This window comes from Marmota monax, unplaced genomic scaffold (assembly GCF_021218885.2).
Source record: "Marmota monax isolate L192 unplaced genomic scaffold, Marmota_monax_Labrador192_F-V1.1 WCK01_AAM20220418_F8-fsc00003, whole genome shotgun sequence".
Classification (NCBI taxonomy): Eukaryota; Metazoa; Chordata; class Mammalia; order Rodentia; family Sciuridae; genus Marmota; species Marmota monax.
Window position 1 is genome coordinate 29,920,475 of NW_026694084.1, and position 12,213 is coordinate 29,932,687.

Consider the following 12,213-nt stretch of genomic DNA (forward strand, 5'->3'; position numbering starts at 1 on the left):
GATACAAAAACTAACAGGCTACCTAAAGGACCCTTGAAAGCAGGTTTGTATAGGTGATATCCAGTCATCCTAGGTCCAGCTCTACTCCTTTCCAGTAGTAAAAATATATAATTCATTGTTCTTCAGAACAATGGAGGCAAATGGTAACTTTCTTTGGTATTCATTTAAGTAATGAGTCATATACCCCCTGGCAAGGACAGCTGAGAGAACTTTCAAACCAAAGGATCTTTCCAGCCCTGCTCAGGCTGCAAACTTTGCCTGGACTCCCGTCACCCTCCCCTAAGACACCTGCTGTAGTCTTGCTGTCACTGTTCCATGCACCAGTGGCACCTTGTGCTTCCCCTAAGACAATACTCAACTTGCTTCACTGTAATTCCTTCCTTGGGAACCTTTCCCCCTAAGTTACTTTCTTGTTATGGGTAGGGCCCATGGCCTGTCTTCTTCAGTGACACATCCTGAGCACCCAGCACATGAATGGGCATGAACCACGTAAAATTTCTTGAATGAGTGACTGAAAGAATAAATCTTCTTTCCAATTGCTCAGATCCCATCTTCTCCCTGAAATTTCTGCTTCTCCCAGAATTAACATCCTTCCTTCCTCTATCCTACAGCCTAGCTTAAAAGGTGTTAAGAAATCATTTCTAGATGCTGTTTTACTCTTTTTGAAAAGAAGGAAGGAAAGGATTAACTGAGGAAGAAAGTGAATTCAGTCTTTTTAAACTATTAAGGTCCTACTAGACTTAATTCCCACCTGATTGTAAATATCGTCTGATCTCAGCCGGCCAATGACCATGCTGATGAAGGCTTCATTGATAGGCACTCTCTGGAAATAGCTCTCGGGATAGTTGGGTGGCCTTTTGGCTCCTGGTTGGCTGGAATAACCTGTACTTCGCAGCAGCTTACAAATATCATCCATATTTGAATCAGCAGAAGATCGGGCCGCACTGTCACATTCACAACGGGAAATAAAACCACACACGTTAGAAACTCGCATGTCCCCAAGTCTGTAAGTATTAGTCCTAAGTAAAGTCAACAATTTCTTTCCTAAAATCCTTGAGGCTGGATTTATTTCAGAATACAGTATTTTTCAAATATATGAAAATCATATGATTTGATCATATGCCATACAACACTGCAGCAGGATTCAAGTTGACATACCACAATTGACACATGTTTAATAGTTCTGGAATAAAATTTATAAAAATTCACAAGACCAAGATTAGTGAAACTGCCTCATCTCTGTTCTGAGTAGGTTCTGACTCTAAACAATTTCAGGTCAGATCAGCTTTGGCTGCCAAATGTGTTACTGTGTGTCTGTACATTCATATATGAAGATTTCTTCAGAGCTCTTTGATTTTCAGAATTATCGATGAAGAACATGAAACCAAACTAACATTATACAAATCAAAAACATTTTTTAATTATTTCAATTTAAAGTGGTATATATTTTAACTGGCTTTTCTTGGCATGCTGATCTCTTGACAGGGATTAATAAAAATACCTGAAATTTTCAGGGTAGAAGAGTGAACTCTAAAAGAAGTGAGCTAGACTCAAAGAATCTTGGACTTGAACTGACCTGCTCTTTGTTGGAAGTACCTCCTTCACAACACTGACCTGCAATCGCTCAGGGTGTCTTCAAAAATGGGCACTCATGTTCTAATGAACTAGCTGTGCTGCCTACAGGAACAATGTCTGTTTTCAAAGCTGGGCTTGTTAAACAGGCATTTTTTTCTTCTCCTTTACATTACAAATTGCTTTCACTTTTCTAGGTACTTTCAGAAATGTAGGCAAGGTTATTCAAGTTTCATTTTTAAAAACATGGATATTACAACAGCTTATGATCAAACCAATGTGAATGAATGACACACACTGGTAAATACTTCCTTCAGATACCAAAAAAGCTGAAAAGAAGCAGATGAGGTGAGAAGCCTCAGATGAATTTATAGCTAAGGAGACAATATTACAGAAAATATAATGTCTTGGGGCTGGGATTGTGGCTCGGTGGTAGAGTCCTCGCCTAGCACAGGCAGGACCCGGGATCGATCTTCAGCACCACATAAAAATAAAAAAGGCATTGTGTTGTGTTCATCTACACCTAAAAAGCAAATATTAAAAAAAAAAAAAAGAGAAAAGTCTTGAATAATTTCCTTTCTGTTCTGTTTCTCTTGCTCTTTTTATTTTGTCCTAATTTGTAAGTTTGAAAATGTTAATTTTATTCCTCATTTATTTAGCCCAAGTTCTTAAATGATTTCTGGTTACTGACTATTTCTTTCCTGAATCTATTTCGTGCATGGACCTTGTGTCTACTTTCTGACTTATTCATTGAACTGTACTCTGGATAATGAAAATAAAAAGTTGGTGAGGGGCCTTCTGTTTTCAAGACTCTACTTCCCGAAGACTCACAGTTCTGAACAGACACACATAACACAAGATCCTGGATGAGCACTGCATGTTGTTTTTGTGTCTATGTATATATGGGTGAGAATTCAGTTTCAACCTTATCTTGAATGATAACTTTTCAGTCACTGACTTGAAAATGACAACAGAAAATTCATTTGTTTATGTCTGCTGAGAAGGCATATTTGAAAACTTAGTAAATACAGAAAAAATAGTCCGTAAGACTTCTATAGTTCTTTGAAACCTATCCTTGAGATAGACAATTCAGAATTCAGGTTCCCTTTTTTAAAAAATTGAGTTACTATGATAGACATGATAATCTTTTTATCTCTAATAATCTATAGTACTATTTTTTATATATACAAGTTATTTGATGCATAATCATTTACTATGATGTAAAATGTTAAGTAACTGCTATATTCCTACATATGTTTTACATTCTATACCACATTGCCACTGTTCCCAGTAGTATTATGAGCACATACACCACATTTCACCAGTAATGGGGTTTGGGGCGTGCAAGCTTAGCCCAGGGATACCTGTATCGATAGTAAGAAACTAGCATTCTCTCTCTGACTTCTCCTTCAATCTTTTGGTCGATGACCAGCAGCATAACTCCATATAAGTACAGGGCTTCACACTATGAAGAGAAAAGATAGTGGACAACTCGCAGGAGTATTCATTTGTAAGGAGCAAAGATGACAATGGTGAAAAAGACAGCTTTGGTTTAATTGGTCCTTTATACTTCAAGGAAAATGTAAGTTTTCTGCAAAGGGTTCTCACCTTCCATGCAGAATGGGCTTTGAGAATTTACTCAAAACAAATTTTAATTCATAGTGATTATCTTTCCATTGGCTTATTTTTTTAGATTTTGCTTGGGATACCAAAGTGAAATCCCAATACTCTGATACCTCTTCATCATAAAGTCATTCACATATTTAATAACATTTTTTAATTGGTTAGTATGTACTAGGTATCAGACTAGATGTCTGGGATGCAAAAGGTAAAGAAGATAGAATTCTTTCTAAGGAAGTTCATAACCTCCACATTATAATTGAATCCTTTATTCATTTATAATTTTATTCACTGTCTATGTTCTAAACTCATGTGTGAACTTGCTAGCTAAAAGATAATTATCAGGTTATTGGCTTCTTTTTAAAGAATGACATTTTATATGTGTTTGCGACTTATAGGGGAAGTAAAGAGTTTCTGTTCTTGCATTTCTACTTTATGTGTTCAGAATTACTTACTAGAAGTTGTTTTCCATCTTCATTGAGAAGCACAGTTTCTAAGGTTTGCTGAATATAAACACCTTCATTGAGATCATCTAGATATCTAGAAAAGAAAACCCAGAGCAACTTATTCATGTACAATAGAAACTTCAACATCTTTGAAGAAGGAAAGATTTTTTAAAAATAAGGCAGGGAATCAGACATTCTGGCTTTAACTAGTTTATGGCCCTTCATGCTCTTAAGAACCTTAGTGTCTTATGATCTGTGATAATTCAGTGATTTAGGGCCACAAGTTGCTATTTATGGTTGTAAATGTCACACAAAAGGAATATTCCTTAGTCCTGATCATGAATTATAAGTATCTTAGGTGTACATAGGAACATTGAAAAGTTGTTTAAAGGTTAATGAATAATAAACTCTCAAGAATTATAGAGAGTCAGAAAGTGAACTTACAAAATAAGCAAGTTCACCCCTTTTCACTTCTATATAATATGCTAGAGTATGATGAAAAATCTAGAGGGCTGAAAGCTGTATGACTTGGTATAACCAAGTTTATGATACTCCCAAGAGCAGGATATTATAATAAAACCTGGGCCCTGTCAGGCCAGAGTGAGATGGAAGAGCTGACCAGAGAGTGAGAAAGCTCAGGGAGGAGACAAGGGGCTTGGTGTGTGCTTTGGGGGGATCTATAATAGTTTCAAGTCTTAGGAGAAGCCCAGTGTCCCGGGAAGGAAAAGAATACATATGGCATAAATGAGTAAATTTTACAGTAACTCAGAAAAACGTACATATTCTACTGGGTCCCTTCTCCCTCTCACCTATTTATTACCAGAATGAGCTATTTACTAAAGCAATCAATACCTGTTTAAGTCTACAATATATTTATGTACACTTTGAAATGCTAAATAAAATCTGGTCACAATTTCTATGTTGTTTTCCCGAAATTCTTCATCTAAATCCTGGAGCTCCGGCTTAGCTTCCAATTTGCTTTCACATAACTCAGGACCCTAAGGAAAAAAAAAATCCAAAACACAGAGACATTTATGTGAAATACCAATGAAAGTGTCCTTGTTGGTAACAATCTCTAAATAGTATTTTAAAAATTTGTTCCTCTCTTCTTTTTTTTTAATATTTAGTTTTTAGTTTTAGGTGGACATAATATCTTTATTTTATTTTTATGTGGTGCTGAGGATCGAACCCAGTGCCTCATGCATGCTAGGTGAGCGCTCCAACACTGAGTCACAACCCCAGCCCTGTTCCTTTCTTCTTACCTATCAAAAATTTAAAGCAGAGCAAAAGAAAGTAATGAGGACAACAGAAGCCTAGATACAAATCCCTTTGAAAGAAATGAACTTGAATTGCAACCAAGATTAGCATGCTTTTAAGTGTGAGTACTTCAAAGTGAAATACATTATGCCAAAATTATCTTTTAAAATTTTATTATATTGCTTTCTACACAATGCCTGCATCTTATTTTCAAGTTGAAAGATAATATTAACTTTGGTTCAAAAGTTGTCCTCTTTGACTCTTTCTCTATAGTTCCCCGACCTCTTAAGAATGGTTCCCAAAGAAAAGCATGCTTTTAGAGAAAAGACAGCAATACAGATGCAATAGAAAGAGAGAGCACCTTAAAATAGCTGAAATCAAATATAATATCTCCATATTTCTGTTGGTCAGCTCGGTCTTTTAACCTGAACACAGCAGGAATAAACTCGGACAGCCTCAGCAGCTCAGCGATAATGGCATTGCCACAGGAAACGATCCTCAGGATTGCTTGGCCACAGAGGTTGTTCTCAGCCAGGAAGTCCAGCATCATGAGGGTGACTAGCTAGCCCAAACCTGGACAACAGGATGAGTTAACTGGCTTCAGAGCTAGGGTCTGTAGAGCATCAAATGAAACCAGGTTTGCAGACTGACTGGTTGCTCCATTAAAGAACCTGTATCCAAAAAAGTAAAGTGAGCTAAATCTCTATTTTTTAAGGAAGCATGTGTGTAGGCTTTTGAAACACATACATAATATTTTTCTTTCAAATTCCATAAAAATATAACAGATAATGAATTCTTGATATGGGGAGAAGGGCATTATCCTCTATCTTTCATGTTTGCTGTGTGGACTGATTTTGCTAAGTTAACACTCTAGGCCTCTTTCCCAGATCTTTATTTATTTCTCATGAGAAAAGATAGGATACAGTTCATCAACTCATCTCTGGGCAAGAAGGAGTCATGGACATTTGTGATTCCAATGCACTCTAACTGCATGAGTTATTGCCCATGGTTTCATATTTTAGCAAATAACTGCAAATACTATAAATAGAGCTCTGGACATCATTTTGAGGAATTTTCCCAATGGAATTATAAGATTGGGTATAAACGGGTCCAAGATTCCTTTTAAAATTACAAACGCCAGATTCTACAAAATCTTGTGATAATTGATAAATGCTACATCAAACTGGTCCAAAAGTTTCATATGATGCAGCACTTAGGCGTCTGGCACTGCTAGCTGAATCAATTACTCATTTCTTTTGTATTCCAATGCATGTCTCAGGCTGGTTAGATCATACTTGCATACTAAATACTGCAGTTTTATCAACAGACCATTCTTCTGAAAGTTCCTGAAGGCTAGGATCAATTTCCTCTACCCAACTGCTCCATGCTAAGTACTTCTTTGCCTGGGTGGAGATGAAGATGTTTAAGCACATCACCTTCCAGTAAAGAGGTTCTCAAGACCAGCTGTATAACAGAATTATCTAGACCTTAGAGTCTCTGCCAATTAGGTTATAGGCTGCCCTAAGCATCTGTTTTTTTAAAGAAGCTCCTCAGATGATTGTGATGTGAAGTCAGTATCATAAAAGGAATGGAGCGTGGCTGGAACTTGTGCAAAACTGAAGCAAATAAATAGGAAGTGAACAATATTTATCTCAGCATGGCAAGTGCATAAATCACCATAGAAGGGTTTTAATAAGTGGTTTTTGCTCCTTTTAGCTCTTGAAATACAGTTGGGAAGACAAACCCAGAGGGGGGAAAAATCAGAGCTACAGTGCATAGCCAAGGTAAAGAACAGATAGTCACCTGTCAGTACAGGGCTTTACTAGTAGTCTTCTGTTGGGAAAGGTATTCTGCTTGCATTGGGTGATCTAGTAAAGTGGCATCTCCTAGGATGCAAGTGCAAGAAGGAAATCCAGAAGCTAAAAGACATATTTCAGCAGATAACAGTTAAAAACTTTTGTATGACAAATGCTTTGGAAGACAGAGGTGAAATGCAGAGGGCAGACAGGATTGATTTCTGAAACATGCAAAGGGATCTCACAAGCTGATAAGGCAGAGCTAACAGCACAACAGTAAAATGGAGAGGAGTACAAAGGGGTAATTCACAAAGAGTAATCCACATGACAACTCATGAAAAACTCTTTAATTCACCAGGAGTGAAGGAACCATGAATTAAAGCAAGTGCCCCTAAATCATTTTACTTATATTAGATTGGCACTAGTTAAAAGAATAGTAATATTTCTCTGGGTAGGGATTAGAGATGTACATTATTGATGAAATGTGAATTGTTAGTCTTTCTGTGAAATGAACCAGCAACATTTACTGAAGTTAAAGATGCACATTCTTCTAATCTAGTGATCTCGCGCTTAGAATTCTACCCTCTGGAAATATAAACACCAACACATAAGGATATAGGTCCAAAGATGCTTCTTGAAGCACCACCAGCATTTGGAGACAAAGTAAATAACTATTATAAGAAAATGTAATTAAAGCAGCCCTTAGCAAGAAGGAATTAGAGCTCTATTAGTTGACATGGAGGATTTCTGAGAGCTGTTTTATTGAATGGAAAAAGTAAGTTGCAGAAACAGTAATAGGATGCTCCCACTTTATAAAACAAGTAAGATTTAAAAGCCCTAAATCTGCCATTACAAACAGAGAAAACATACAAGAAAGAGTTGATGGAGGGGAAGCAGGGAAAGAAGGACAGTAGTAGCCAAATAAAAATAAAAATAAATAAAAAAGACTTCACTGGGAGGGGCGGGGGGGGGGCAACAATCATCCAACAAAAAGCCATTATGAACACATCAAAATCTGAGCATCTCATGGCTGCTCAGGTTGTATTTTCTAAGCATCTTCTGTATCACAGAGACAAGTCAACAAAACTGCTGATATCTCTTTTCTTAGTGTCCTCCCATAACCAATGTGCAGAGAGCAGGGGTGAAAGAGATGACAGAGGGATGGCCCAGGGACAACAAGAGAACAAAGTGAGAAGGACAAAAGCTAAATAATTCCTTGCACTCTAAGAGGTTTCAGAAAATTCTGGGAGTAGGTAATTTTATCAGTCTATTTCTTATTGTCTTCTCCCAGATGCAGGCACCCTCCTTATGCAGGCTTGTGTGCTTGGCCCTCCAAGGTCATTTTTCTTAGTGCCGAGGGTTAGAAAAGCAACCTGATCACGTTACTGTGGTAATTAGTTTTCTAGATATGGCTACCAACAAGTCCTTGCTATCTAGTTAGTCATGCTGTTCCCCAGGAGGGTGGGCCTCATTCCCCTTCCATTTGAATCTGAGCTTGTATGTTAATCTGCTAGGTCTGCCATAACAAAACACCACAGGCTGGGTGGCTGAAACTATTTTATAAACATCTATTTTCGCACATTTCTGGAGATTAAAAGTCCAAGATCAAGGCTTGGCAATGTCCTTTTGTTCTCTGGGAGCTCTGAGCTATCTTGCTGGCGAGATCACAGGTAGTGTTACAGCGGACAGGCTGTGCCAGAGGGAGAGGCCTGGCATTTGATGGAGGAGACTCAAGGAAGCCAGCCCACAGTGAACACAGGTGTCTCCAAGTGGCCCTGGCTGAACTGTTCCAATCTGCCCACCTCTTTGGGCCTTCCTAGTAGAGGTGCTGGACATGTAAGGAAGAGACCATTTTGGAAATTCCTGTCAAGCCAGTCCTCTGTGCCTTGTCCAAATTCCTAATCCACAGGATCATGATACATTTTTTAAAAAAATGGTTGTTGTTTTCAGCAAATAAGTAGTATGATAATAAACATGATGGAGCTGAGGTTGTTACTGTGGTACTTGATTTTCCGTAATGCTATGGGATATTGTTCCTGCCTTTGTGTAACAATGGCAATACAGATACCTTCATACTGTTTACGCTGATTATGACATCTTCCCTACAGGAATTGTGCCACTTGTTTTACTTTCCAGAAAAGACAACAGTGCCTGAAAACTGATAGAAATAGGTGAGGAAGCAATTGTTAAAAATGCTCATATGTCAAGTATAGGAGGTCCTTGTTATCAAGGGCTGTCCATATTGAGGAATGCTACAGAGAAACTAAAGTAAAGAAAAAGGTTTCATAAGAAGCAGTGGAAAAGGTTTTGATTGTGACTATATCTTGAAATGATACAATTAAAACTCAGGAGAGTTTTTGAATTTTAATTTTTTTGTGATGCTGAAGATCAAACTTGTGAAGGTTTTATGCCTCACAAAATTTAGGGCAGGGAGGCAGCTCAGTGGTAGAGCACTGTTTGCCATGAGCAAAGCCCTGGGTTGTTCAATCCCTAGCACCCACACAAAAACAAAAACCAACAGAATTTAGCACTGCAATGACTAGGCAATGATTTAATGGACAAGAATGAATCAAAGTGGATTGCACCAAACTGTGATTTTGACAGTATAATATCTTGTACTTCACAGCTGACTTTCAGAGCCCGATCTTAATCTGTAAGTTCTATCATCTCAGATATGGAACACTTAACAAAAACTTAAATCGAGCAACAAATACACCACTTATCATGTGTTTTTAGAGTTCTATTCTTCTGAGAAAAGTAATAGGTGAACCATTAGAACATTTGAAAACACACACACACAAATATGCACTTCATACATGCATACGAAAATAAATGAAGGATATATAAGCTCAAGATCATAATTTTCAATCTATTTTTCAACCAGTGTCCATTTTGTTGAAATACTTGTAGAACTGAAGACTTGGAACTTGATGGGTTAAAAATGGCAATTTTTGTGAACAGTTTTCAAGGTGCACTTCATTTCACCAATGACCTCTTCTCCTAGTTCCTTTTCTAATCCTCATCTTCTGAGGCAACCTGTACTGAGGCAACCTTTGTTGCCCTTCTCCCATGTTAATTTAGCTGAGTCGTCATCTGTCAACTTCCAGGAAGCCCTCAGCACTTTTCAGTTTCAGGAAAGTCTGTGTCTTTCCCAACATTTATCTTTCGCTTTGCCATGATACTGTGCTGTGTCAAAACAAACACCGTATTTAGGAAGATTGACCAAAATAAGAATTCAACTGCATAGAGACTTTTGGACTTTTTGAACTTTTGAGCTACTTACTTTGTAAGTAGTCAGTTCATTAAAATGTTGTCAATGACAACTTCTACGTTCATATGTGATCATATGAATGATAAAATAGGTAAAATATGTAAAAAGAGGGGGAATCCTCTATATACAGAATCAGGACGTGGAAAGACTGTTGACAGTGCAGGACAGGGCTTCCTCTGCAGCCACAGCAAAACTGTTCCTTGGAGCTTCTCACATGAATTTCAAGTTCATTCCCATTGTGAGCTACCTAATGTGGTCATCTATGACCTGGAACTGGGTGTGTAATCCTTAGAGGTTTTCTTTTTAACTTTCACAAGTCTCTATGTTGGTTCAACATTTGGAAATGTCTTATCTTCCTGGGATGTTATGGCAACAACATTAACAGCATTTCCCATCAGCCTTCTTTTATTCTATGGAGGACAAAGGGGTCAGATTCTGACTTTTCTATCTCCCTTGAAACCAGCAGTAGATGTGTAGTCCAATTTTGACCCAGGAGATTTAAGTCTATGGTGGGGAGTCCAGGAAATATTTTTTACCTCCTGTGACAAAGGGAAGGGGATGTGAAGAAAGATCTCTCTTTGTACTAGTTATTCTCTTGCTTCTTGCCATTGATGTGGTCTGATGACCATATGATTCCTGGAGCTGCAGTAGCTGAGACCAAGAGGTGACAAGCCTAAGGGGAAAAAGCTCAGAACCTGCAGACTATGGTATGGAAGGACAGAATCTTAGTTTTTGTTGATGTTGCTGAACTGCTGGTTAACTGTTAAATTACACATCTGTACATATCTGTAATCCTTATTCAATGTATTGCTTTGTGGTTTACCCACTGTTCATTGGGTTATCTGGTGAAAGCATTCTTAGTGATACAAATCATTCATTCAACAAATATTTACCCAGTAAAGACTATGGGCCAAGCACTGCTTCAGGATCTGAGGCTATACCAGTGAAAACAAAACTAAGTCCCTGTTGTCATGATGCTAACATACTCATGGCAGTGGGAAAGAGAAAACAAATAACTGGATATCAGGCTGTGATGACAGCTGTGAAGAAAGGCATGGTAACAGGACAGAGCAAGGGTTAGTTTACATGGAGAGTTCGGGAAGGCCTCTCTGACAGGATGATATCTGAGAAGATATCAGGAGGAGAGTAAGCAGTGAGGGTGTTTGGGTATGACCCACAGCTTCTAAGTTGGTCCCTGAAGACCTGCCCCCTGGTACTCATGTGCTAGGTAAGTCACCCTTGCATGTGGGCTGACTTACTCACTCCTTTCTAAAGAACAGATGATAGCAGGGAAAGATACCATCTCTGAGATTAGAAAAGAGTGAGTTCTGGTTTGAGTACCCTAATATTATTATTATTATTATTATTATCAATTTTTAAGATAGAGTCTCCCTATGTTGCCCAGGATGGCCTTGAACTTGTGGGCTCAAGGTATCATCCTGTCTCCATCTTTTGAGTAGCTGAGACAGGCATGTGTCACCATGTCTGGTGTGGGTATCCTCTCTAGCTTGCTAGTTCTGGGGAAGCAAGTGGTTGCAGCATATGGTTGCAGCAAGTGAGAGCAAGTCAACAACCACATAAGCAAGCTTGAAAGCATATCCCCCCAACCCAAAGTGGAGCCTGCAGATAAGACTACAGACCATGCTCATAGATTGAGTGCAACCTCCCAAGAGCCCTTGAGCAAAGGCACCCAGCTGGCTTGGCCATACTCTTAATTCCTGACCACAGAAGCTGTGAGTTCATAAATGTCCATCATTCAAAGCCACTAGGTTATGAGGTATTTAGCTATGCAGAAAAAGATAATGATGTGGTCCAGAAGGACATTCCACACAGAGGTTAAAAGTAAGTGCAAAGGCCTCAGATCAGAAATGTGCTAGATGTGCTTAGGGAACACCAAGGTAGCTGATGTGGCTGGAGCAGAGTGAGCAAGGGACAGAAACAGAAATTAGTGGAGGTGGACCAGTTTGGGTCTGAAAGCAAGCATTGCTAAGAAGTCGAGAATGCTCTCTCATGAGGGTACCCATATAATATACATTAAAGCATAAATTATTAACAAATCCTTTTAGTTTTCTCTGTGATGCCTGCTTATTAAATCACAATGCTATTTAACAGGCTGAATTTCATATTATTTTCTGCACTGATATGGTCTAGCTTGGGAAATGAGAGAGGAAAAAGGTGAAAATAATGGAAAATGGGTGAAACAGTCACCTTCTGAGTTTTTCCTCTGAAGAGCAAACTAACCAAGAAGGTC

At 38.4% G+C, this 12,213-nt stretch overlaps 1 protein-coding gene across 1 annotated transcript in view; it reads right to left on the reverse strand.

The window, feature by feature from the left end:
- Positions 1-12,213, reverse strand: part of Washc5 (WASH complex subunit 5) — a 57,495-nt gene that overhangs the window by 43,057 nt on the left and 2,225 nt on the right. The window contains exons 2-6 of the mRNA XM_046464602.2: positions 5,257-5,566; positions 4,491-4,636; positions 3,648-3,732; positions 2,937-3,037; positions 752-944 (exon numbers count right to left, since the gene is read on the reverse strand). Coding sequence (XP_046320558.1) covers positions 752-944; positions 2,937-3,037; positions 3,648-3,732; positions 4,491-4,636; positions 5,257-5,445 — 714 coding nt within the window. The 5' untranslated portion in view covers positions 5,446-5,566. The remainder of the gene's footprint in view (positions 1-751; positions 945-2,936; positions 3,038-3,647; positions 3,733-4,490; positions 4,637-5,256; positions 5,567-12,213) is intronic.